This window comes from Camelus ferus, chromosome 19 (genome assembly GCF_009834535.1).
Source record: "Camelus ferus isolate YT-003-E chromosome 19, BCGSAC_Cfer_1.0, whole genome shotgun sequence".
Lineage (NCBI taxonomy): Eukaryota > Metazoa > Chordata > Mammalia > Artiodactyla > Camelidae > Camelus > Camelus ferus.
Window position 1 is genome coordinate 38,113,487 of NC_045714.1, and position 24,812 is coordinate 38,138,298.

A 24,812-nucleotide genomic window follows, 5' to 3' on the forward strand; every position below is an offset into this window, starting at 1 on the left:
GTCTGGTTGGTGGCTGAGGGAAGGAGCTGGGCTCAGATGTTTCCAGGTTTCTCTATCTCTTTTGGTTCTGCTGTAGGCAAAAGTAGCATGTTCTCCATTGATCTACGTGGTAAAATTACAGAGGAAATTCTGCCCCTGCAAGGGAGAGAGGTCTTCCCTTTTTTAGAGGGGAATGGGTGCATGTTTAGTTCTGGGAGGATGTTAATAAGTTCATTTGGCCAGAGAGCCTAGAAAAAAAAGCTACATTTTCCAATCAGCTTTATCAGAAATACTGGTAAAGCCACCATTTTGATTCCACATCTCTGTCTCTTGTGTCTTATTTCTCAATTCATTCTGAACTTGGGAGGGGAAGAAAGATATATTGCCTATTGCTCCCTTAAGCCCCCAACATTATTGATCCAGGCCTCTTCCTACCCGGCCCAGCCCCTCCCCTACCCTCTACCTTTGTCCATCCAATCCACCCAACATGCATTTAATGCCTACTTTAGGCCAGCACTGTGGTCCCAAAGATGAGTAAGACTTAGTCTCTGCCCTGGAGGAACTCACAATTTAGTGGGGAAGGTAGACGCATAAATAATTAAAAGCTACAGATTAAGCTGAGGTATAAACCAGCTGCTTAGGGTCTAGAGCTCATGACCTATTCTGGAATCTTAGAGGAACCATGTCCACCCTCCACTTCCAATTAGAGTACAGCTCTACAGCAGGCTTTCTCAGATGGAGACTGGGAAGTGAAGCGGTTGTTTCTGGCTGTAGGGAGAGAGAAAAAGAGGGAAGAGGCAAGCCAGCACAGGTCCGTGGTTCTGGTTCCCGACTGAAAGGCCTCAGCCTCCCATCTGTAAAGCAAGAAGGCTGGCCTGGGGATCTCCAAGTCCCTTCTGGGGCTCACATTGTGTTCTTTCACTTTTTGACATTACAGGTCAGTGCTTGAAGATTCCCTTCCTGGAAATCCCCCAGCCAGGATCTTCAGGACCTTTTCTTCCCTCAACAGAGGGAATGGAGGCTCTTGACCTGGGCAGGGTCTGGGCCCCGGGCTCAGCAGTTCAGGGCTCAAGGTAAGGCCCCTGGACGCCACAGAAAACTTGTGATGGGTGGTCAGCACCAGGGCAGGGGTGAGTGGGTAGAGGATCAGGGCCAGGGTCCTGAGGTCTGGCCTACCCCTCTGTAAGGCCAAACTCGTGAAGCGGGTGGGCAAGGCACAGTGGGCTGTGGTAGAAGGCTGGAAGTGGGCAGAACCAGAGCAACAAATAGAGGACTGCTCCCAAGCAAAGTTCAAACACTTTGGAGCTGTCATGTTCTTGGCCCACACACCTGCCAGCTCCCCTTCCTTCCCCCAGCACCTCAATGGCTGATAAACTCTAGGTTCCCTGGGCAGTGAGACCAGTGGGCACGCTCCCTTCCCTCTCCACCCTCATCATCTGTCCTCCAGTCTCTGGTATCAGGAAAGGGTTCCCTCCTCCCCTCCAAAGCCAGGCCCGTGTTCTCAAGACCAGGCTTCCACTTCCAGAGACATCTAACAATTCCTCACATTTGTGGGAAGTTTCCTATTCCATTTACTGCTTTCCATTTAACCAGACTCCTCCCCACCCCATGCACATCATCAGTCTTTTCCTGTGCTGAAAACGTCTGCTCTCCTACCTCCTGCCTGATTTTTCTGTTTCTTCTCATCTAGGCACCTCCAAGATACCACAGCTGCTGCCATACCCTGCTCAAGTCTTCTCCCTGGAATAAAGCCCTTAAGCTTTACCCACTTACACCCTGGCCCCCAGCATGTGGCCTTAAGAGCCTCCTCCTCCAGGAAGCTCTCCTCTCCCCTGGTGATCTACTCCAGATTCCACCTCCTATGCTGGTTGCTGCTCTTCCTACCCCCGCCCCCCACCCAACCCCTGGTGAATGCTTTCCCCCACACCCACCCCAGTCCCTGGTCTACACTCCACATTTCATCTCTTGGACCTCATTCAGTTTCATGATTTCAAGTGTCCCTTCTATACCCAAGACAAGGCCAAGTCCTTGGCCCCACAGTCCTAATCATACCGAGGTCCAGTCCTGCCCTATGCCCTTGCCCTCCCTGGGCCATCTTCCACCAGACTGGCTCCCCATACAGATACAACCCAGGTGCACCAAAGGGGTGGGGCTTGGCGACATAAGACTGTTCAGCTCTGCTATGAAAGTGGTTTCTTGCGCCAGAAAGTGGTTTCTTCTCAGTGGACCTGTCTCCCTAGTGCATGATGGGGGCAATAATCCCTGCCTCATCTCATAGGATAACATAATTAACACTGGGAAAAAAAAAAACACAATGCAAAGAGGACCCTTCTTTTCAAGGTCCCCACTTCTGTCAGACATCGCCATCTCCCAGCTCCCAGGAGAGCTCTGGACGGCTCTTGCTTCAGGCTCCACATTCACTGAGGCATCAAGTCCTGATGATTTTCTTCCCTGCAATGTCTCTGGGGTTTGAACTTCCTCTGAATTCCTACAATCAGCCCCAGGCCCTCAAGCCTTGATGACTAGAATCCCTTCCTGATGGTGCCCATTTGCCCTGCATACCGCTGGGTATCTTCATTCCCATCAGGTCACAGTCCTTACTAAGAATGCACCCTGGCCCCCACCAAATGCAGAGTTACCCAGGCTATGCCTAGTCGTGGGCCCACCTGGATCTTGGCAACCTTTTTTTCCCTTAGCAACCAACTCGGCTCGTCCACCTGAGTCTGAAGTTTCCTGCTCCATGCCGCAGATCCTCACTTCTGGTTTTGCCTTCTACCTACCTAAACCTTGCCCATCCTTTATGTCCCAACTTCCTTCAAGCTTTTCTGAACCTTGAACCTAAACCCTTGTTTGGACTTTTCCTGTTAGTGTGTGTAGGTGCCCACGGAAGCCCACCTGGCTGGAATACTGCTTTAGGCTTCCTTCTCCTTTGTAACGTAGCACAACCGACCCTTCCCCCATCTAGTACTCCTTTTCTAAGACTACAAGCATTGGACTTGGGTGTCAGAACCACCTGTATCTGCATGCAGGGTAAACTTGGGCCTCCCTGGGCCTCAGTCTCCCTCACCAGTAACATGAGCTTAGAGATAATACTTACCTCATATAATTGTCACTGAGGATTAAATGAGATACTAAGTGAAAATGCCAAGCAGGGTCTTGCACAGAACAGAAACACAAAAAATAGTGGCTGAGCTGTGGCCTAGGCTTTAATCTCAACTTGATGTAAGGAAGCAATATGTATGATTTTTTAAAATTTTAGGCAAAACTGAAATCTTAAGGGTACCATTCACTGTACTGTTCAGTGTTTCTCATTTAAAAACCCTGTATGTATATTCTTCTCTAAAGAGTAAGAAACAATTTGCTTCTTCTGATGATAAGTATAATACTACTCAGGTGACAAGGGGAACTACATAACCTTAAGCCTTTCCCATTTCTGCCTTTGGCTTCCTGAGAGCTCACGGCAAGGTTTTATACTCAATTGCAGATTTTCTCACTGACCTGCAGGAGGCAGTGTGGGGTGGGGACAGAGCAAGGGCCCTGGGGCTGGAAGATGTGGGCAGGGGCACTCCTCCCTCTTCTTACCCTAGTAACCCTCCAGGCGTCTCTGAGCTCAGTCCCCTCTCTAGTGTACGAGTTAAGAATGAGGAGCACGATACCGATCGTACAGACTGCTGTGAGGCAGCACACAGGTCAGCTCATACTTTGTAAATTGCCCAGAGTCCTATGAATTTGGTTATTAGCAGCCTAGGTTTTCTAACATGATTATTCCCCATCTCTTCCCTTTCCATTCTTGCAGCTTATCTTTTAAATTGTGTTTTAATCATTTTGCAGTTTTACATCTGTGTTTCTTAATTTACTGTGATCTTTTCTAGAAGAGTACAAATAAATTATTCCTAGAGAAAAATCTCCCTGAGGGCAAGAAAACGTGTTTTTCACTTGTTCTGCATAATAACAAGTTACAATACAAAATTTAAGCTATAAAAAAAAGCTGGTTTTTGTTCCTATGAGAATTGTTCCTAATAATGAATTGTTAACATAAACTGAACTGTAGGACAGACTGAGAGAACAGTCCAGAAAGGGGCTTTTTGTTAGGCTTGAATGGATAATGACTGATTTAGTCATGCAGGCCTTCATTTATCAAAGCATACACTGATGCCCACTATGGTCCAGATACTCTGCTGGAAACTGGAAAGATGAAGGTGACCAATCAAAACACCAGTGCCCACCCTGAAGGGGCGCACAGCGCCAGATGGAGGGCAGGCATGCGAAAAATGGTTCCACTGGAGGATACTGCCTGGGATGGGGAGGGGAGTATTTGAGGGCAAGTGGGATTTCTTTAGTTAGCAGAGGGAGAGGATTCCAGGTAGAGAAAACACACAGTGTATCTTCTTCAGGTAACCCGACATGGTTCAGTTTGCTCAGAGAAGAAATGGGTTAGAGACTCACAAAAACAAGCAGGGGTCAAACTAAACTTTGCAGCCTCCGAGGAGCCTGGATTTTATCTTGAAGGGGAGGGAGGGCCTGTAGTCAGTAAAAGATGCCTTTGGCCAGGAAGCAAGGGCTTCAGGACATCACAGACATAACAGATTGATTTGGCTCTTTGAAACGTGGCTCCGTATTACAAGCTACAGTGTTTGATGATTACTCATCTTATGGAGACACGACTTAGCTCTGCAGGTGGAGACTATCTGCTGCTGGAGGTATTCATATAGGGCCCACATGAACACAGGCCAACTGGGATGCTGAGAAGGGGAGTCAAGTTCTGGACCAGGGCTGGACTGACCACTAAAGCTCCTTCCAAATCTGAGATTCCATGGTTCTAAAGCAAGCCCGGTAGCTGAACTGGTGCTGCGGCTGGGATCTGTGGCTGGGGAGCTGCCCTGGGCAGCAAATGGGTTAAGGCTCAAATAACTTTTATATATAAATTAATGTGTAGAGTTGGGAGCCAAAATCTGTTCCATTAATTTTTCCATCCATTCCAGCAGCAGTTAGGTACACACAGTAAAGTTTATTTTGGTGCATGGTATACTTCACTCCATTAAAAATAAATTAATCAGCAAATTCCTGCCTGGCTCAGCTCTGGTTTATGTAAATAGTGCCCAGCTGTAATGAGTTACAAGGTGTTATTATCTCACACACACAGAGGAGGCTTCACTCTTGAGCTCCGCGTGCAACAAAAGCATCTTAAATAAACTCAGAGAAGGCGGTTTGATTTGTAATGTTTTCACAGAAGTGGGATATACCTCACCCATATAGAGTTTCTTTATATGACTCATTTTATAGCAAGTTAAATGAAGGAAGTTTGATGGGGGAAGGGCAATATGGTTCCCCGCCCCCCTTCTTCAATTTAAAGAAAATCCTCCAAGAGATGACCCATACTCAAGAGGAGGGGACCAAGGTGGCTCTGCAGCACATGCTCCAGAAGTTGGGAAGGGGGCAGAAGACTGGGGCTGGGTCCTTGGGTGGCAGAACTAAGCCTAGAAGAATGTTCTCTTCTCCCCAGTATCTCATGTAAGGGGGAGCCAAGAGGAAAGACAGCATGTTCCTCACCCAGTTCAATGGGGGATGGGGAGCAGAGAAGGTGACAAAGGGACCTTTCTCTCGAGGCTTCTTTCCAAATGACTCAGGATGTGACAAGCCCCTTGGCCATCAGAGGCCTCCTGGGTCCCAGAGGACGGGCCCTGGCAGGCTGTGCCTTGGCCAGAACAGTGACGTCTCCATGAACTGTAGGCAAAAGCAGCAGCAGAGACCCTCCTGACCCTCTCCCTTCCCTGCTCTAACCCAGTTGGGCTGTGCTCCTTAGCTCACGGCATTCACCATCTCAGATAAGTTTCTAAAAGACCCGGGAATAAAGGAAAGCCATGGTAAAGCTAAGTCTCTGTTTCTTTTAATGGCCAACTCAACCCCATGGCTCAAAGCCGGCGGACAGAGCGTGGTTACCCATCCTGATAGCAGCATTACAAACTGCTCCTAGGCCACAGTGGGCCCTTGGGGAGGGTGTCTCCTTTCTAACCTACCCCCATTTCCTTCTGTGGCCTTTGGGAAAAACTGTCAATCAATCACATGGTTCCTGGAGGGGACTTGGGCAGTGTGTGCTGGGCAGCTCCGGTTCAGGGCTTTTCTTGAGGGAGAGGACACCTCAGAAGGGCAAAGGATTCTCCCAGCACTGTACCCACCAGACCAGACTCCTAAGCACACTAAGAGGAAAATCAACACAGATGGGGCCAGGTATTTGACAGATGTTGTTCAAGGTGAGTTCAGGCCACTTCCTGCAGGGTTCTGGGCCAAAAAGGCACCTCTTTCCTGGCGGTTCCTCAAAGCCAGCTGGCCAGCTGTTCGGAGGGACCAGCCCATCAAAGACCCTCGTCATTATAAGTTGGGGAATGGGGCTTCAGGATGCTCTGAGGATTCTTCTCCACTAGAGGGCGCCAGCTCACCTCCCCAGTCAGCAGCAGATCCTCGCCGTTCATGGAGTCCAGGTACTGTATCTGCAACCAGAACAGGAAACAGAGGAAAGGGACAAGGACAGGACAGCTATGAGGTGGCATAAGGAATCAGCCTCTCAAAGGGGAGAATGGGGAGAGGGCATGAGGGTCTTCTGACCATCCCAGCTCCCAAGCTGGGGGAGGGGGGTCTCTAACCTCCCGGATTATTTCACTTAAGGGGGTCTGAAGAAATTAGTAACTGGGGAAGCTTTCCCAGGCTTCAGGGAAATTCCCCATCATGCCTCTGAATGAACAGACACTCAAGCCCTGAATTTCTGGACAGCAAGAACTTTCTAGGGAGGATGTATGGCAGGAGACACGTCTTGGGGTATCTGTGTGTGATTATTCATTCAGGGTAGCAGTGTTACCCAAGGTGAGCCAATTCCCTTCTCTAAGATTTAAGTGCCCTTGTCTGAGAAAGGGAATAGTAATGGTAACGTGTACCCCACAGGACTTAAGTAGACTGCTAGTAACTGGAGCTTTCTAAGAAAACCATGTATGCCTCTACCGTCCTCTAGTGAGTCAACCCCCCAGTTAGTGGGCCCAAGCTTGACCCCTCTAGGATGGCTGGGGGAGTTCATCCCCCTGAACAATGCAGAGAGGGAACACCTGCAACGGAGGACAGAGCAGCTGCAGGGAGGTGAGGTCAGGCAGTTTTGCAAGAGGAAGGCGATCTAATGAGTGGCCATGTCTTAGGCGGTAAAGGCCACCTCTGGGAGGATTCCCAGGCTCCTGCTAGTAAGGAGAGCAACAGAATGAGAAATGCTTTCAACTGAACAGGCAAAATCTAGGGTAAGAGCTGGATCAGAGCAGCAGTCAGCAATGGATTCACCAAGGTGAGGCTCCGTTTTGGGGTGAGAAGGCAACTGGGGGAAAGGGAAGGTGGCAGTAGGCCTCAAAAGAGGCCCTGGATTGATTCCCTCTTCCTAGAATGCCTTCACTCCTGCTGCTTCATTTTAGGCTGCTGACCCTCGAACTCATCCCCAGTCTCTCACATAGTCTTCTCACCTCAGGTCTAGATTTCCACATGCCCTGCTGTCTCCCAGTACAAGGAGATCAGCTCACCCATTATCTTCCCTAAAAGCCATGCCTCTTTCCAATTACTGCATTTCTGTCCCTAATGCCACAACTTTGCCCATCTCCTGCATTGCAAGTCTGAACACAATCTGATTCGATCTCGGGCCATCTACCAGACCAGACCAATTAGCATCATGGCACAGGACTAGGGTCCTGGTCTTCCCTAACCCACTGGGTCAGACACCGTCCCTCCTCCCTTTAGCCTTCCACAGCACTTTGTTCCCTCCTGCATCACAGACTGACTTATTCCAGGCTCAGCCTTGTGCCTGACTGGCTTCCTTGCTAAATTATGAGCTGGATCCTTGAGGGCAGGACTGGGTCTTACTAATTTCTGCTTTCTCACCAGAGTGGCTGGCACAGTAGGTGCTCAAAAGGTTTGCTGACAGACTGCTCACTGCTTCCCTGAGAGCCCCATCACTGTTTTCCTACTGCCTGCCTCTCACCGTAACAATACAGGACTTCTTACAGGGGTACTGGTTTGGGAGCCCCATCCTTCAGGGCCCTCGGAGAGGTCCCAGCTGTGCCCCTGTCGTGGCCCCTGGCACAAGCCCACCACAGCAGATGGAAAAGTCGGGCTGGTCTTTCAGAAAACATAGCATTTGCTTTGCCAATTGCTACTCCTGTCTGAGGGCGAGTCCAGTCAACAGTGTGAGTCTCAGAATTCTCTGTGGGTGGGGTCCTCTGGCCACAGTGCCTTCTTCCCGGCTCTGGCAGATTTGAAGAATGGTCAAACAGAAGTCCTGGCTTCTGGGGTTCTCTACCCTCTGGGTCTGGAAAGCCCCAGTATGTGGTTTTTCCAGTAATCAACAAGCTGGGCTTGCTGGCCTGTCTTCTTCTCAGAGCCGGAGCCTGGCCTTCCTTTTCCTGGCTTCTGGAGGCTTGAAGGCCGTGGACACAGGTGAATAAGAGAATACTGTGAGGTGAGGCCCCTTCAGCTCCAGGGGCCAGGCCCAGGATGCAGAGGTGTGACTCATGGGACAGCCTGAACTGGTGAGCTGTCTGGAGCAGCTGAGGCCTTGAGTGGTGGCATGAATCACCCAGCTTGGGGTTCTAGGCCAGCTGTGCAGACTGACTCACTGGGAGACCCTGGAAAAGCCTAAATGTGTCCCTTCCCTGCCACTCAGCTCCCTCATCCATTAAGTATGGATTTTCCATCAATACAGCATGGAGGGGCAGAGAGAACAGGAGAGAATTCTCCATGGGCTTGTGGAAAACTGCAGTCAAGCAGTCTTCACTCTGGAGATTTCTCTTAGAAGCTTTGGTGTCAGGGAGCCCTGGGCAGCCAGAGGCGTGAGGAATGAAGCAGGGGGATCCCGCTTGACCACAGATAGCACCTAGTGGGAAGGGGCTTACGGAATATTATGGAATGTCACCTGGAGCCCAACTCTGTTGGCAACCAGGAGCAGGAAACATGAGTCGTGAGGCTCAGAGAGAGTACATACCGGAGCTACAGGGATGGCTGCACTGTACCCCATGCCTCTACCTTACAGGACTCTGTACGCCCAGGACCTAGCACTGGGCACACAGTAGGCAATCAAACATGTAGCGAATGAATAACTCCAGGTTTATGAAAGCAGGAGACTACTTGGTGCCCTTCATTCCTCTAGTCCCACTCCCCGACCCCTGGCCTGGCTCGTGACTGGATCGACAGAATTTGCTCCTCATGGGTGCCTGCTGCTCACAAGATTTGGCCAGAATTCCCTCAGATTGAACACTGGGAACTCAGCCTCTCATGACCCTCTGCAAGTCCAGCATCTACAGACCTCAGGAAGGACTTGCTTTCCAGGAGACTCTGGAAGGGATGGAGGGACTGCTCACCTGTTTCCTCACATATTCCACCAACAATTCAAGTTGCCGAGGGTCTTCACATTTCTGGTTGAAGAAGGTTCTCCAGAGGGCAGCAGCCAGCCCACGATCATCTGAAAGGATCCCCTGGAACACACAGCACAACTGGTCTTCTGGGGAGCACAGCAGAGCCATGATACAAAGCTGGGGGTACTACAAACCTGCTAGCAGGCACAGAATCAGCTCAGAAGGACCTTACAAATTCCAGGAGAAAGGAATGGGCAGCTACTTGGTAGAGCGGGAAGCGTCTTCAGAGAGCATCTGGTACAATCCCTTTATTTCATATAGAGAAAGAACATAGAACCCAGAGGGTCCAAGTGACTGGCTAATGAGATTGACGCTGAGATGGAGCGCACGTGTAACTGACCCTCCTAGGCCACAACTCCCTCTACCGCACTGCCCAGGCCCAGGCAATGCTTGAGAGGCCAAGAAGAGAAAGGAGAGGGGCATTGCTTCCACTGCTGTCCACAAGGAGTGGGCTTGGAGCACTGTGAGTATGTATTTTTTCTGAGGATGAGAGGTGAGTGTGGGTTGTGCCTTCTCTCCTGGTCCAAGGACACACAACTGCAATGAAGCTTGTTCTTTGGGGAAGGAGCCAGGCACCTTGGCCTCATTGTCATCCAGCTCGAGGCTGGCTATGGCTGGCCCAGCCTCTCCCTAAGCAGAAGAACAGGCTGTTTAGCGGGATTGCCATGGGCCACAGTGGGAGCATTCGGAGCCTGTGTATGTGCCTAATGTCGTCTGTCCTGACACAGAGGGGACAGAGCTCTGCCGGGAATCCTGAACATCACAGAGGCCTGGGTCATGGACTAAGGCCACTTTCTAGCTTGGAGCTCTAAGGAGGGAAAAAGGAGGGTCCTGCTTCCTGGGCAAGGGTGACTGATGGGAAAGGCCCTGAGAAGTTGCTCTGTCCAGGTGCCAAGGTAGTGTGTGGAACCAGACAAAGTGCTGACTGAGGCTTGGAAGTCACTAAGAAGGCCGAGTCAAGTCCTAGCCCTGCCAGTACCAAGCTCGGAGATGGTAGGCAATTTACTAAACCTGAGTCTCAACCTTCTCATCTGTTAAATAGACATTAAAATGCCTGCCCAACTTACAACATCTTTTCATTATAAAAGATAACATAAAGGTGTTTTATTAAGTGTAATATGTCAGGTACAAAGATTAGGAGCTGGCTTTGGCATGAAGCTGTGACTATAGTTGAAACAACAGTGGGATCTGGGGATCAGACCACCTGAGTTCAAATGGCAGCTCTGACACTTGATAGCTGTGTGGCCTCTGGAAAGCCACCAGCCCTTCCTGAGCCTCAGTTTCTCATAACCTAAACAAACTTAATAATACCTATCCCACAGAGCTGTTGTGAGAATGCAGAGATGATGGCCATGGAAGGCTCTGTGCGTGGTAAACCATTACAAAGAGATCCACGATCACTGATTCGGTGTCACGTTGTGGGCTGGCCTCCAGGGCACTGCAGTACGTGAGGTCTCGCTTTAGGCCTGCTGCCAGGAAGGGCCATGTCCAGTACGAGGCAGTGACAGTTCAATGGAAAAACATTCCACCTGTCCCAAATGGCCCCGGCTAAACACCCCTGCCATTCCACAGCTTAAGAGACTGTCCTGGCACAATGGCTGAGTCAGGAAAACCAGCTTCTTCCGGCAGATGGGGACAGGAGCCAAGGACAAGCTCAGGCACATCACCGTTCTCCAAGCTATTTGCTAACACAACAGCCTGCCTGTATCTGAAGTGCCCCGGGCACATGCTGCAGTGGTGCTGGCAGCGACTCACATGTGCTACATGAGAAGGAACAGGAGTGGAAGCGAGTGTTATGAGGACTTAGAAAATGAGCCCAGAGGACAGGACAGCAGAAGCCCTGGGAGCCATGGCCTGCTGCAAACTGGCAGCCACGGTGATGGGGGAAAGAGACGGCTGGGAAGGGGCGAATCCATAATCAGTCAGAAGGAAAAGGATGACTCAGGACTCAGATTAACAATGGTAGCAATCAGACTGTTTCAGGCTGTCAGAGTTCCTTCACACACCTGTCTCCTGTGAGCACGTATGCCAGGAAGAACAGATATTATTACCCTCATTTGAAAGCTAAGTACACCGAGGCTTGGAACTTATCTAGCTAATTGGTGGTCAATCTGGAGCCAGAATGAGCTGGTGAGGTCAAGGGATGGTGCCTGACTAGCTCCAGTTAGATGCATACCTGGCACAGAGGGGTAGTGCAATAAAAAAATGGTTGAATAAATCAATGAACCCAACTTCAGCCTTCTCTCCACCATACTGCTAGTAAGGCAGTGAAAATGAATGGGAGATTGGTCTGAGAGAGGAAGCAGGAAAGAAAAAAGGGTGCCCAGGAGCCAAAAATTAGTCTGCATAGCAATCTTCCCACAATCTACTAGGATGCCTACTTGTTTTCCCACATGATACAAAAAAAAAAAGCATCCTTCAGGAAATTAAGACACATAGGTCTAGAGGAACTGAGAGGAGTCAATGGGACTGTCCTGGCCCCAGAGGACCCTGGTTACAGTTAAGGTAAGGGTTTAAAGTGGTAAGAGTCTCACTCAGTGAAGACTGATTTGATTCCACTGCGTGCTTATTAGCATGATGCTAGGAACACAAAATCATAGCAATATGGTCACAGCTCACAGGCAGCTTGCAATCCAGTTGAAGGGACAAAGCTAGTGCACAAACAGCAGCACAGAATTAAATCCTGGAGAATGAACAAACGTTAATCTATACAGCGAGACTCTGAGGAATAGTCAGTACATGGCTGGCCCCTTGTTCTTCAGTCTTAGTGTCTATGACAGCTCCTCAGAGACCTTCCCAGTCCACACTCAGAACAACCCCCCTCCCATTCTCTATCACTGCATCCTATTTGTAATTAGATATTTATTTTCTTGTTTACTTATTTACTGCCCATTTCCCCATTAAAAGATAAACTCCTGGGGTTGGGGGGTCTAGCTCAGTGGCAGAGTGCATGCTTGGCATGCACAAGGTCCTGGGTTCAATCCCCAGTGCCTCCATTAAGGGAAAAATTAATTTTTTTTTAATTTTTAAAAAGATAAGCTCTGCTGTGAAAGAATCAGACCATGTTTGTTTTATTCACCAATACATCCAAAGTATATCGCACATGGTAGACACTTAAATACCTGTTAAGTGGGTGGATAGATGTTGAAATTCAGAGAAAAACACAGACCTACAGGGGTCAGGGAAAGCTTTGTGGAGAAAGGTGCCTTGAAAATGGAGAATATTTGGAGAGCAACAGGACACTCTAAGCAAGAGAGAATAATGTTGGTTCACTAAATATTTGCAGAGAGGCCTACGAAGTGCCAGACCCAGAATTGGGCCCTCAGGTCCAGGGCTTACAGACTCAGCTACCTACTGCCCCCCACACCTGGTTGTCCAGGACAGCCTCCATCAGTCACAGCATATCTGGGGGGCAGTGAGGCAAATGACCTTACTCAGAAAGAAGGCTACACACTGCAGGGCAATGGGAGATAAAGATGGATAAGACATGTCACAAATGGGGACAGTTCATAGAAGGCCTGGACGTTCCATGGAGGAATCAGGATCTACTGTGGTAGAAAACCAGGAAGGTTCCAAAAGTGTTCAGGGTTGGGCACAATCCAAGCAAGATTCCAGGAAGAGGCTGCTGTGAGAACTTTCCTGTGATGATGGCAGTGTCCCGTAGCTGCACTGTCCCATACACATGCCTCTAGCCTCTCGTAGTCACTGAGCATCTGATTTGTATGTAACCAGAGTGACTGAAGAACTGAATTTTCAATTTTATTTAATGAATTTAAATCAAAATAGCCACATGTGGCAAGTACTGGAAAGCACAGTTCTAGAACCCTGTGACTCCCGGTGTGGTCTGCAGAATGGCTGCACCACATCACCCGCAGCTGTTGGTAATGCAGAATCGCAGACCTACTGGGGCAGAATCTGAATTTTACCTCGGTCTCCAGATGATCTGCACACACATTAAAATCTAAGAAAAACTGTTCTAGAATTGCACATTAAAATTACTTGGGGACTACTACAACTACAAATGCCCACCTACACCAGTTAAATAAGAATTTGGGGGGATAGAGCCCAAATAATGGTATCTCTAAAGTGTCCTGGATAATTTCCCAAACTTTCCCACTCTGAAGATTCACCTGGGATGCTTGCTGAAACACCAGGCCCTACTCCTGTTGAACTGGAATCTTCAGTGCAATGCTCAGGAATTAGGTTTAAAGAGCACCCCAGGTGACTCTTGTAATCAGGCATGTTTGTAAGATAGCTCTGCCAAAATGGACTGGGATTAGGGGACAGAAGAGTTTAGAATATCTTTATTAAATTTTTAAAAAGTGAAAGGAAGGCCTCTCTCGCTCCCTTGTCTTTGGAGACGGCCCGCAGTCTGTCTATGGAGTGTTTATCTACTTCTACTTTTACCTGAGCACTCAACCCCTACACCTCATGGACTTTCTCTCACCTTCTGAAAAAGCCTACAATCTGTGTAGTACGTATATTTCTAAATAAATCTACCTTTACTCAAAAAAAAAAAAAAATGAAAGGAATCAACTGAGCTGTCTGCAATAGAGACCACAAACAAATGCTAATAGAAAGAAAATTATATTTCCTCAATTCTAAGCTTCATTCTTTTATACACTATAAGCTTTTGGAAATCAGAATGCAACTAATTTAATAACTGATGCATACATTTAAGCAGTGCTTCTCAATTCCCACCCCACTCCCTCAAAGTTCATATTAAATTAATGATGTATGTAGTATGCAATCTTAATCACTCTCTTATAATTGAGGGTAGTTAGTGACTGGGGAAAAAAATCAAGAAACCTCAATTTTAACTAGTCCTTTGAGCCTAAGCAAGTTATTTAACTTAATTTTTTTTGTAAGCTCATGTCCTGGCTTTAATTATTATCTTCAGGCTGATAACATTTCCTTCAGCCTGAACTCTACTTTCTTACTTTCATCCTTTATGCATTTCCTCCCTTCCTCACTCTTCACCTACCATGTGCCAAACATCATGCTAGGCAATAGAAATACAAACACAGTAGACACTGCCACCACCCAGAAGAAATCCTCACCCAGCCAGGGTGACGGTTAATGCTGATGTAGCAAGCATTGTGGAGCCCAGGAAGGGCAGGAGGAGGTGAGCCTGGGGAAGTTCTGGGCCTGTTTCCTGGAAGGGGTGATGCTCGCATTAAATCGGAGGGTAACCACAAAATGGGCATAAAAGCATGTGATTCATTAAAGAGATGAGGTACAATGAATCCTGGTGGTGTGCATACAAGTGTTCATTACACCATTCTTCTAGTTTTCCTATGTGTTTGAAATTTCCATAACAACAGTTGAGGGGAAAAGGATGAGAAAGATGCTACAACATGGATGAATCTTGAAGACAAAATGCTAAGTGAAATAAGCCTATCAGAAAAGAACAAAAACTGTGTGACTCCACTTGTATGAGGTACTTGGTGTAGTCAAAACCACAGAGATAGAAAGCAGAATAGTGGGTTACCAGGGACCAGAGGGGAGAGGAGAATGGGAGAATACTGTTCAATGGGTACAGAGTTTCAATTTGGGAAGACGGAAAAATTTCTGGATATGGATGGTGGAGACGGCTGCTTAACAATATGAATGTACCTAATGCCACTAAAATGTACACTTTAAAATTCTATGTTATGTAAATTTTACAATGAAAAAGTGAGATAGATTTAAAAGGATACCTGAGATATATTGTTCAGAGAAAAAAAGCAAGTTGCAGAATAGTGTATGTAGTGTAATTCCCATTTGCATAAAGAAAATAAATATACAGGTGCTTGTGCGTGCACAGGTAACATGTATAAGGACATCCAATAAACTATTAACAAAGTTTTCCTCTTGGGCAAAGAACTGGGCAGGAGAGGAACAGGGCCTTCTCTTTTCTACTTCAACCATTTATTTTCAGTTCGATGAGTTTTTAAAATAAGTATGGACTGTTTTCATATTTAAGGCCAAAAAAAGTATGTGATTTGTCTGGCAGACCATGCTGTTGATGTGTGCATGTTACCCTCTCTCCAGAGGCATCGGGGCTGACAGAGTGACTGATTTGCCTTTGTCCCTCCATCCAGCCTCCACAGGCACTCAATAAATGCTGACTAGTCTAATAATTTGACATTATACAGTGCTCTCTTTCTCAAGTACCAGGCAAACTGCTGGGCACAATCGTTCCAGTTGCCAAGTCAATGAAGATGAGGGAATGAACACTAAGCCTTAATGGCGGGTGGTGACGATGGCCCCTGCAGCTTTTCTCTGAGGCTCTCATCCAAAGCCTCTGTTGAGGGAGGCCACCGTTCTGCCCAAGGCTTGGTAAACAATCTTACCTCATCATATCCCAAGATTGCTGCATAGAAATTATTTGTCATAAGCATTATGTTCTTCTTCAGGATATAGGGATTAACCTACAGAAACAAAATAGCAAAAACAAAAGTATTAAAGCAAGGAAAAAACCCCAAAGTATAATTTTTGGTTCTTAACTGTCACAGACTCTTAGCAGAATAGAGGGAGAGGGCCCCTAACAGGTCAAACTGCCAGTCCATCCTCATTTCCCTGATCTGTCAGGATTCTCTCCAATATGACAGCTTCTTTTAGGTTTTGATCCAAAGTTACACAAAACAGTAACTCAGTCTTACGAACTGAGCCCCAACCACATCAGGCTTTATGCTAGATCCTATGAACACAAAGTAAAAGAAACGGTTTCCTGACTGCAGGAGCACAGTCTAGCAAAAACAGACAAGTGAAAAATAATCACACTGCAATGTGTTAACCTCAAATTCTATCATAAAAGTGGTGAGTGATAAATGAATTTTAGTACAAATGATCTCCACTTGGGGAGTGGGGGAAGAGTTCTCTAGGACGTCATGTTTAAGTGGACCTCGGAGGAGGAGCCTGAAAAGAGAGAGATGGGGGAGGAAAGAGGACATTCTAGACAGAGGGAATAAGTTGTTCAAAGGTGTAGCGGCAGGAAAGAAAATGCCTGAGAAGTGCAAGGAAGAGTGAATGGGCAGGAACACTGGAAAGGTAGGTTGGGACGAGGTTAGGAAAAGTCTTAAGGGCTACTCAAAGGAGCTCCTTGTAGTGAAAGGCAAAAGAAGGAAGTAGTCAGAGATGGGAAGAGGAGGAAGAGGAGAAGCTGTGAGTGAGATGATGAAGAGAAAGGAGGGCCCCTGAAGCTGTGGAGAGGAGGGGAGAATAAGATGGGCCAAAACAGTACGACTGTTAATGCTAACTGACTGTTCTAGAAGTGCAATGCCAACGAGACTGCTGAGGCTCTGGTAGAACTCTCAGGGAACAGCCAGGTGTGCCTTCAGAACCTAGAGTTCACAGACTCTCTTCAATAGGATAAAACTTTGACCTCCAGGAATACGCTTGAGGAAAAGGGCCCATGTTTCATCCCTCTCTGGGATCCCAGCAGAAAACCTGATGTAATGTGTAATACATGGGACGGACTCGTTGACTATTTAAACTGCCAAGTTTTAGAAACAACCCAAAGTCATTTGGAACTTTATGTGGAGAATAAGATTCGTGCTGTACAACCATGATCATTGCCCACCATTATCTCCTCCATCTACTGAGCACCTGTTATGGGCCAGGTGTGTTACGGTCATCATTTCCTCTGTCACCAGAACTCAGAGAGGTAGATATGCTATAGTCACGTTTCTCTAGACACAGAGAACTGAGACTCAGATAGGTGAAGTGACTTGCCCTAGATCTCAGCAAATCAGTGATAAAGCTGAGATTAGCATCCAGGTCAGTCTGAATCCAAAGTGCACGCAACCGACATTCCATCAGGTTCCTGCCTCCAGGACAATTTTACTTTGGATCATAAATCAAATACTGAATGATTTCATCCTGTGGTTCAAAACTGGTCTCTGAAGAAGAGCAGAAAGGAGTAGTGAAAGGATCTGGATTTAGTCATAAAACCTGAGTTCAAGTCGTAATTCTGCTGTATACACAGGACGTAATCTTGGGCAAGTCAAGTAACCTTTCTATGTCTGTCCTTGTCTTTAACGTGCCCTACAAAGAGGGCTGGCTTGAAGAGCAAATGAATTAGCATGTGTTCTACTCATTCATTCATTCATTTGCTCATTTCACAATGTATGCTAAAAGCCGTGGTAAGCTGCAAAGTGCTCTGCAAATGTAAGGAGTTACGAGTAATCCCTTCTGGTTTGTTTATATAAAGCTAAAACTAGCTCCAATACTTTATAGTCATGGACAATTTTCAAAAAGGAATAGAGAATTGTGAAGCTCAAGACTGGAAAATGTTGAGATTGGATGCAGCTGGTTGTGCAACCCATGATTTTTCCCACCACACCTTCACCTCAGGCCAAAATAGCCATCCATCCTTTGTGTTCCCAGAGCTCTCCGTCCACACTTCTCCTGGGGGCACAACGGAGTTTAGAGTTGCTTTTGCACCTGTCTCTCTCACTAGCTGGTGAGCTGCTCAAAGGTCATAAGGAACGCTGTCTGACTAATCTCGGCACCCCCAAGGGCCTGGCCAGACCAGGATTTAAGACTGGAGTGCTGGTGACCGAATCCTCACACGGGCCACACATAGTGTGTTCTATCCAATACATCCTTCTGTTTGTTTCCCTTTTTTTGCTGCTGAGTACCTTCCATGTTCCTGAAATTTCAGAACTGCCAAACTTCTTACTGCACTATCTTCCAGAATAGGTTGAGTTGTAAAGGAAGAGTCATGAAACAAGCCAGAACTAGAGGTGATTTCTTCTGTGACATGAGGCTGGGACTACAACCCAGATCCATTGACACCCATTTGGGGGCTCTCTGCCCTCCCATATTAGTCATTCTCCTAACTGTGTAAGAAGAACCAGAGCAATGAAAGGCTCTGACCTGTGTCAGAGATGTCAAGCACAAAGGCAGGAGCGTCTCTCAGAGGTAAACATTCACTGAACCTGCTCAGCAGAGCTGGTTTATGTGCTGCATCAAACCAGTAAGCTTTAGAGCTGGAAGGGCCCTCAGACATCACCGAGCTCATCCCTTTGAGGATATGGTGAACTGAGACCCAAAAAGGGGAAGGGACTTATTCCAGGTCACACATCAAGTCAGTGTCGGAGCCAGGACTAGAACCTGATTTCTGGATGAGTGCTTTCCCTACTTCACCATGTGCAGGGCATTTCCAGAGATCACCAAAATACCAATCTGCAAATCTCAGTTCTTGCTCTCCAACAAGATTCATTTACATACAGACACATTCTCCTCTCAGGACGCACCTGCATTCCAGCTGGCTAGTGCCCAGGAAGAATGGAGAACAGGAGTAGAATTCCTTATGAGCCAGGAGCCTCTACCTCCTGGTCCTACATTCTAACTCCAGTGACCTGTAAGCTGCCTCCCCGCCTCACCTCTAGCTGAGAAATGGCAAGGTGCCACAGCTAGGAATGGTTTTCAGATATCATCACCCAGGCTGGATTAGATCATGAAAAGGGCCCTTCCTGGAAAAGGGTGGAAGCTCCATCAGTGCAGACATATGATCTGCAGGCAACAGGTGAGGGTAAGTGAGAGCAGCTTCCTGAACTACGGACTTGCCCCGAAGGGCCCTTCTAGCCAGACCAGCAGCCAAGGGGAGTTGGATATTCCCTCTGGTGAACCTCTGTTGGGATTTTGTCCCCTCACTTAAGCTCTTGTTTGCTGGTGTGCAGGTTCTGTGTCCCCATTGCCAGATAATTCCATATGGAACACCCTGCCCATGAATATACAGACGGACAAACCAGATGAGAAACTCTCCCCAGTTAGGTTGTTCTCTTATTAAACTGCTATCCTTTGCATAATGCTTTGCTTTTTATAAAAACCCATACATATAGCACCACCACAAGGAAAAAGTTCCTCTTATATCAGTTACTCATATTTTCCCATTTATTTAAGCTATTAAAATTCATGCAGAATTTTATAAGCCATCAGGATTTGGTGACTGGTATTACTGAATGTTTAATAATAAACTAAACAGAAGAAATCAGAGGGTTAAATGATGACTGCAATTCCTGTAATGACTTAATTAAATTTTTATTGAGTACATAAACTATGATGTCATTTCTAGCCAACCATGGGTCTGCTTTCCTAGCATGTCACAGGGCGGGAGCACTCAACAGGAGGCTAGGCTAAATGAGCAGCAAGTCTCAGCTGAGATGGGGAGGGGAGCAAGGCTCATGTAACACACTCAATAAATTATCCGTTCATTTTTAAACAAAGTCCATGAGTTATAATATATTTGCCATGCACTTTTTATGACATAATAAAAATGTTACCTTAAGGATTACTTAACACATACTACAAATGTTATAGCAAGGCAGGCACAAGGGGCAAAGAAAACAAACATGAACAGGCCAGGGACGGGTCCTGGAGTTTACGTCCCAGGGGAACAGCACAGTATATTAAAAAGGGAATGCAGAAATGGTGCAGGCCGGGGCCAGGGGGATGCAAGAGTTCAGGGTTACTAATCAGCAGATTAATGAATGAGACAACTGACAGGGAACACAAGTAAAGCAATAAAGAATCTTGCAAGGCACATGTTTAATTAATGTAGTATTCTCAAGGAGGAATATTTGCTTTAAAGAGATGCCAGTTAATCTGAGGCCAATTCACTGCCCTCTTTTTCCTGTTGCTGCTCTTAAAAGACGTTTATGTGACTGCTTAACAGAGGAGCCAGGTTATGGGGATGGAGGATCAAGTTTAAACTCCTCTATGAGCTCCACAAGGTTCTTCGTGATCTGTTCTTGGTCATCTTTCCTGCCTCACCTCCCCACCACCTCCCCACTTTTATCTCACCCTCAGCCAGAGAAAACTATGTGCAATTTCCATAAGCATGTCAAGCTCTCCTGTAGCTCTTAAGCATACTGCTGTGGGGGATTCTTCTCTCTCTTTTATCCACTGGGATGCTGGCTCCTTATCCTCTAAGACTTCGCTTACAAATTACACCTTCTGAGAAGCCTCCTCTCCCCACCAGTCTACAGGTGCTACAAAAGTGATTCAAAAATAAGACCCATAACTCACTGTTTACCATGTGCCAAGAACGGTGTGAAGAGCTTTACCTATATAAGCTCACTTAATCCTTCCCAGTGAATCTATGAGATAAGCACTATCTCTCCCCACATTAAAGAGGAAACTTGATGTCTGGGAAGGTTAAGGTCACACAGCTAGGAAACAGTGGTCAAGATTAGAACACAGAACACCTTTGACTCTAATGCTTATCTATGTTGGAACAAACACCATAAATAATGTGGCTGCCCTTTCATGTACCCTACACCTCAAGTTACCTGTAGAGGAAGGGCTAAGTGTTAATATGGTCTTGGGTAAACACAACTCAGAGATTCCCAATACCAATTGTAGCTAGAGATGGGCCACCAGACGGATCATCAGTGGTCAATTACTAGTACATCAGACATCCCTAGTGTAACCTAAGCCCCACTCCTGAGCAAACTGGAGGGGGCAAAGGTGTGATTATGGTGTAAGAGGGGAGAAGGGAAGAAGGCTGGTATGGGCAACACAAGAACTAATGGGCATGAAGGTAAGAATAAACTTTAAGGCTACTGAAGCAAAGCTGTAACAGCAGGCTAATAAGAGTTTGCTGGAATGAATGAATGATAAAGGGTGCCTGGAGTTGCTGACTGAAGCATAAGTAATATATCAAATTCATCATAAGGCTACAATGCAGCACAAAAGATGGCAGGTCACGTTTCAGTCGTCTTTCTAATGGTCAGTAATGACATCAGCAACACTTTGCAATATCAGCACTGTGGGTTACAGTCATTGCACGGCAACAGGCTAGTGTGCACTGAACATCAGCCAGTCTATTTAAATTTAATGTTAGAAATGAGCTCACTGTGCAACATTATGTGAAATACATAGAAATGGGTGAAAGTAGACAGAGAGAAGGGCACACAGAGAGACCAAATACACGTGTGCACGTAACACATTTGCATTATGATGAAAAGATCTACTGAGAATCTTTTAGCAATGTTTACAAAACACAGCAAATGAAACCATGTGTGTGTGTGCGTGCGTGCGCACATTAGGCAGGTCCAGAGAAAACTGTGTTAATACCAAGAAGAAAGAAAAGGAAAAATAATAAAATATGAAAGGATGGACAATTTCTTTTCCTTTTTTAGAAAATGATGTGAACACCTGAGTAAAGCACGTTCCAGTTGGGATGAAAAGCCAACCTAAACAAGGCATGAGATAATCCTTACATTTCATTTTAATAAATCATTTCAAACTTTTAATGCACCAAGGAGGCTTGTTACATTGAAATGCCTTTACAAATCTTTTTCCTTATTTTGTATGTATTTATTTGTTCTGAAAGTTTCAGTTTTGCTGCTTGGGATCTGACTATTCAAGGTCTGCATAGCCTGATAATGTCCTGAAAAACAAGGTACATAGTTGCTAATTTCTTAACCTTAACTTCTGAATGGTTACAAAGTGCAGGAACCTTTTCCTCAGGTTTGGAAAGCAGTAAAGCAAGAGATGGCTGTCCTTGGAAATTACAATCATTTACCCTCTTGACAAGGCATTCAAGCACATCTGTAAGCCCATAATCACCTTGAAAAGAAGCTGATGAGGTATATTAAGGTCCTAGGAAGATCAAACTAACACACCAATTTAACTTTCTTTTATGTCAAGACATACAGATAAGAGGGAGATGATTTTTAAAGTTTGTGACTCTATCCTACATGACATGTCTAATGAATACTCCAGTTAGAGGTGTCAACACTGGCTTTGAAGAGTGGCTGTTTTAACAATAGCACTGATGGCACAAAGTCCTAAAGGAAATAAATCGGGAGGGGGGTCTCCAATGAAAGTCTGTACTACTGATAATTATGATAGTGGCAAAAGTAACAATGAGCATACAACATATTTGATTTGATAGTGAACATGTATATGATCTTACTTGTGCCTCACAACCATAACTTCATTTTATGAAGTTATTATCTTCATTTTATAGAAAAGGAATCACTTCATTTTCTATAAAGTCTTTCAAGCTCCCCAAAGCTTGTTGCTTTTTCCTTCACATGGTTTTTAATATTTCCACCAGAAAGACTTCCTGTATTATTTTAATAATCTGTTTACAGGCAGCCCCCTACCCAACCCCCTCACTGCATTAGACTGTGAGCTCCTTGAGGGCAAAGACAGCACACTGCTCAGCATGTCTGTAGAGTGAATTGATACAATACTTTCTGTCTTAATTACTGCTTGTATTATTGATGCCCATACACTTCCACAAATTTTAGGAAAGCTTCCTGAGTACAAGAATTGGGGAAACATTGAGCAACTTTGCGTACATGCTGCTGCTGTTTTCAGTTTTCAAACACTCTACTGTGGCCTGAGGAGGTCCAACTCCTGTCCTTTTAGTCTGTCTTGACATGGCCTCTGAAACTCCATACCTCACTCAAAGCAACCTCTCCCATTGAAACAAGTTTCAAGACCACCTCTAGTCCCATTATTACCATCTGCTAGAGTTCTAGATTTGGAGTTAAAAGACATACATAAGCAGTTAGAAGTAAAAAGGAGAGCTTCTAGAGAAATAATTTCATGATTGCCAGGGTAAGAAAACATGAAGTGGGCAGCTGAGTTTCTCTCTCTCACTGGTCATTCTAACAAGGTAACAGCCAACTAACTCTCTGATGTGAACAGGTTAAACATTAATAGACCTTTGATCCCTGCCTGCTCTATGACAAGTGCGATGGAAGAATAATTAGGAAACTTTCTAAGAAGTGCTTTTCTGCTTGTATTTCCAAGTTTAAGAAAGGACTTATGCCCTGATAACAAGTGCCAATGTATGAAAGTTTTGACCAGCTTTTGGTTTTCTGTTGTTAATACAAGATTTGGAAAGTAAAAACAGTTTAATTTATTAGTGGTCACTAATGGCCAATAATCAAGGTAGAACCAATTAGCAAGACAATTATCTAAAGTATAAGCAAAGGATAATTCCATTCACACCACCTAGGATGGCTATAATTTTTTTTTTAAGGAAAATAACAAATGTTGGCAAGGATGTAGAAAAATTAGAACCTTCATACATTGCTGGTGGGAACATAAAATGGCACGGCCGCCATGGAAAATAGCTTGCTGATTTCTCAAAAGGTTAAACATAGAACTACCCTATGATCCATTAATTCCACTCCTAAGTATATATCCAAAAGAATTGAAAGCTGAGACTAGGACAAATATTTGCATACCAGTGTTCATATCAGCATTATTTATACTAGCCAATAGATGAAAACAACCTAATGGATAAACAAAATTTGGTATATACATACAACAGAATACTATTCAGTGATAAAAAGGAATAAAATAATTTTTTTTTGTTTTAAACAACGGAAATTAATTTTCTTATAACTCTGGAGTCTAAAAGTCCAAGATCACAGTGTCAGTAGGAAAAAGAATGAAATTTTGATATACGCTACACCATGGATGGACCTTGAAAACATTGTGCCCAGTGAAATGTCAGACACAGAAGGACAAATATAGTACCATTCCCCTTATGTGAGGTACCTAAGATAGGCAAATTCATAGACAGAGAAAGTAGAATAAAGGCTACTAGGGTCTGGGAAGAGAGGAAATGGGGGAGTTATTTAATGAGTATGTAGTTTTTATTGGGAATGATGAAAAAATCGGGAAAAAGACAGCGGAGATGGTTACACAACATTGTGAATGCATTTAATGCCACTGAATTGTATACTTACGAAGGGCTAAAATGATTCATATCATGTTATGTATATTTCACCATAATAAAAGATAATTCCAACTACAAATTACTTCCTACACAAGTATGTCAGTCTGTGACTTAACCATGTGTATGTATATAATATATTCAGCCTCTCCTGGGACTTATCCCATTCTAAGCAGTAGTGTCATGAAGTAATTTATGTTCGTTGCTAGACCATAAGCTGACTGATTGCAGGATTCTACATTGCCTTGCACGCATTCAATTAAGTAAATACTGAGTGCCTTCTATATTCTAAGTATTGTGGTACGTGCTGGGTGTAAAAGATGAATAAAACATAGTATCTGTCCTCAAGAAGCTTGTAATCTCATGTGAAAACCCATCACACACAAATGATGACAACAGTACACTGTATGTAAAAAACGGCAATGGTGAGCCTAGAGGCTCAAAGGTTTCAGAGATGAGGGAACATCTGTTATACTGGGTATTAGCGGGTGAACAGGGATTAGTACTTTTTAGACAGAAAGAACAGTATGTGCAAAGCCACAGAGGGGTGAACAACTCCAGCATCCTCAGAGGAAAATCTGTAACAAAGAGATTCTCACAACAGGAAGAAGAAGAAGGAAGAGCTAGAAAGGCAGTTTGTGTTTGACTGTAAATGGCCCTGAATGCCACATGAAGGAAAGACAAAGAAGAGTTCTAAACACACGGGA

The 24,812-nt window shown here is 45.5% G+C and overlaps 1 protein-coding gene across 1 annotated transcript in view; it reads right to left on the minus strand.

The window, feature by feature from the left end:
* Positions 1-4,967: 4,967 nt before the first annotated feature.
* The window catches only part of LOC102510080 (ubiquinol-cytochrome-c reductase complex assembly factor 1), an 86,339-nt gene continuing 66,494 nt past the window's right edge, over positions 4,968-24,812 (minus strand). Inside the window, exons 8-10 of the mRNA XM_006188567.3 lie at positions 15,749-15,826; positions 9,360-9,473; positions 4,968-6,467 (exon numbers count right to left, since the gene is read on the minus strand). Coding sequence (XP_006188629.1) covers positions 6,333-6,467; positions 9,360-9,473; positions 15,749-15,826 — 327 coding nt within the window. The 3' untranslated portion in view covers positions 4,968-6,332. The remainder of the gene's footprint in view (positions 6,468-9,359; positions 9,474-15,748; positions 15,827-24,812) is intronic.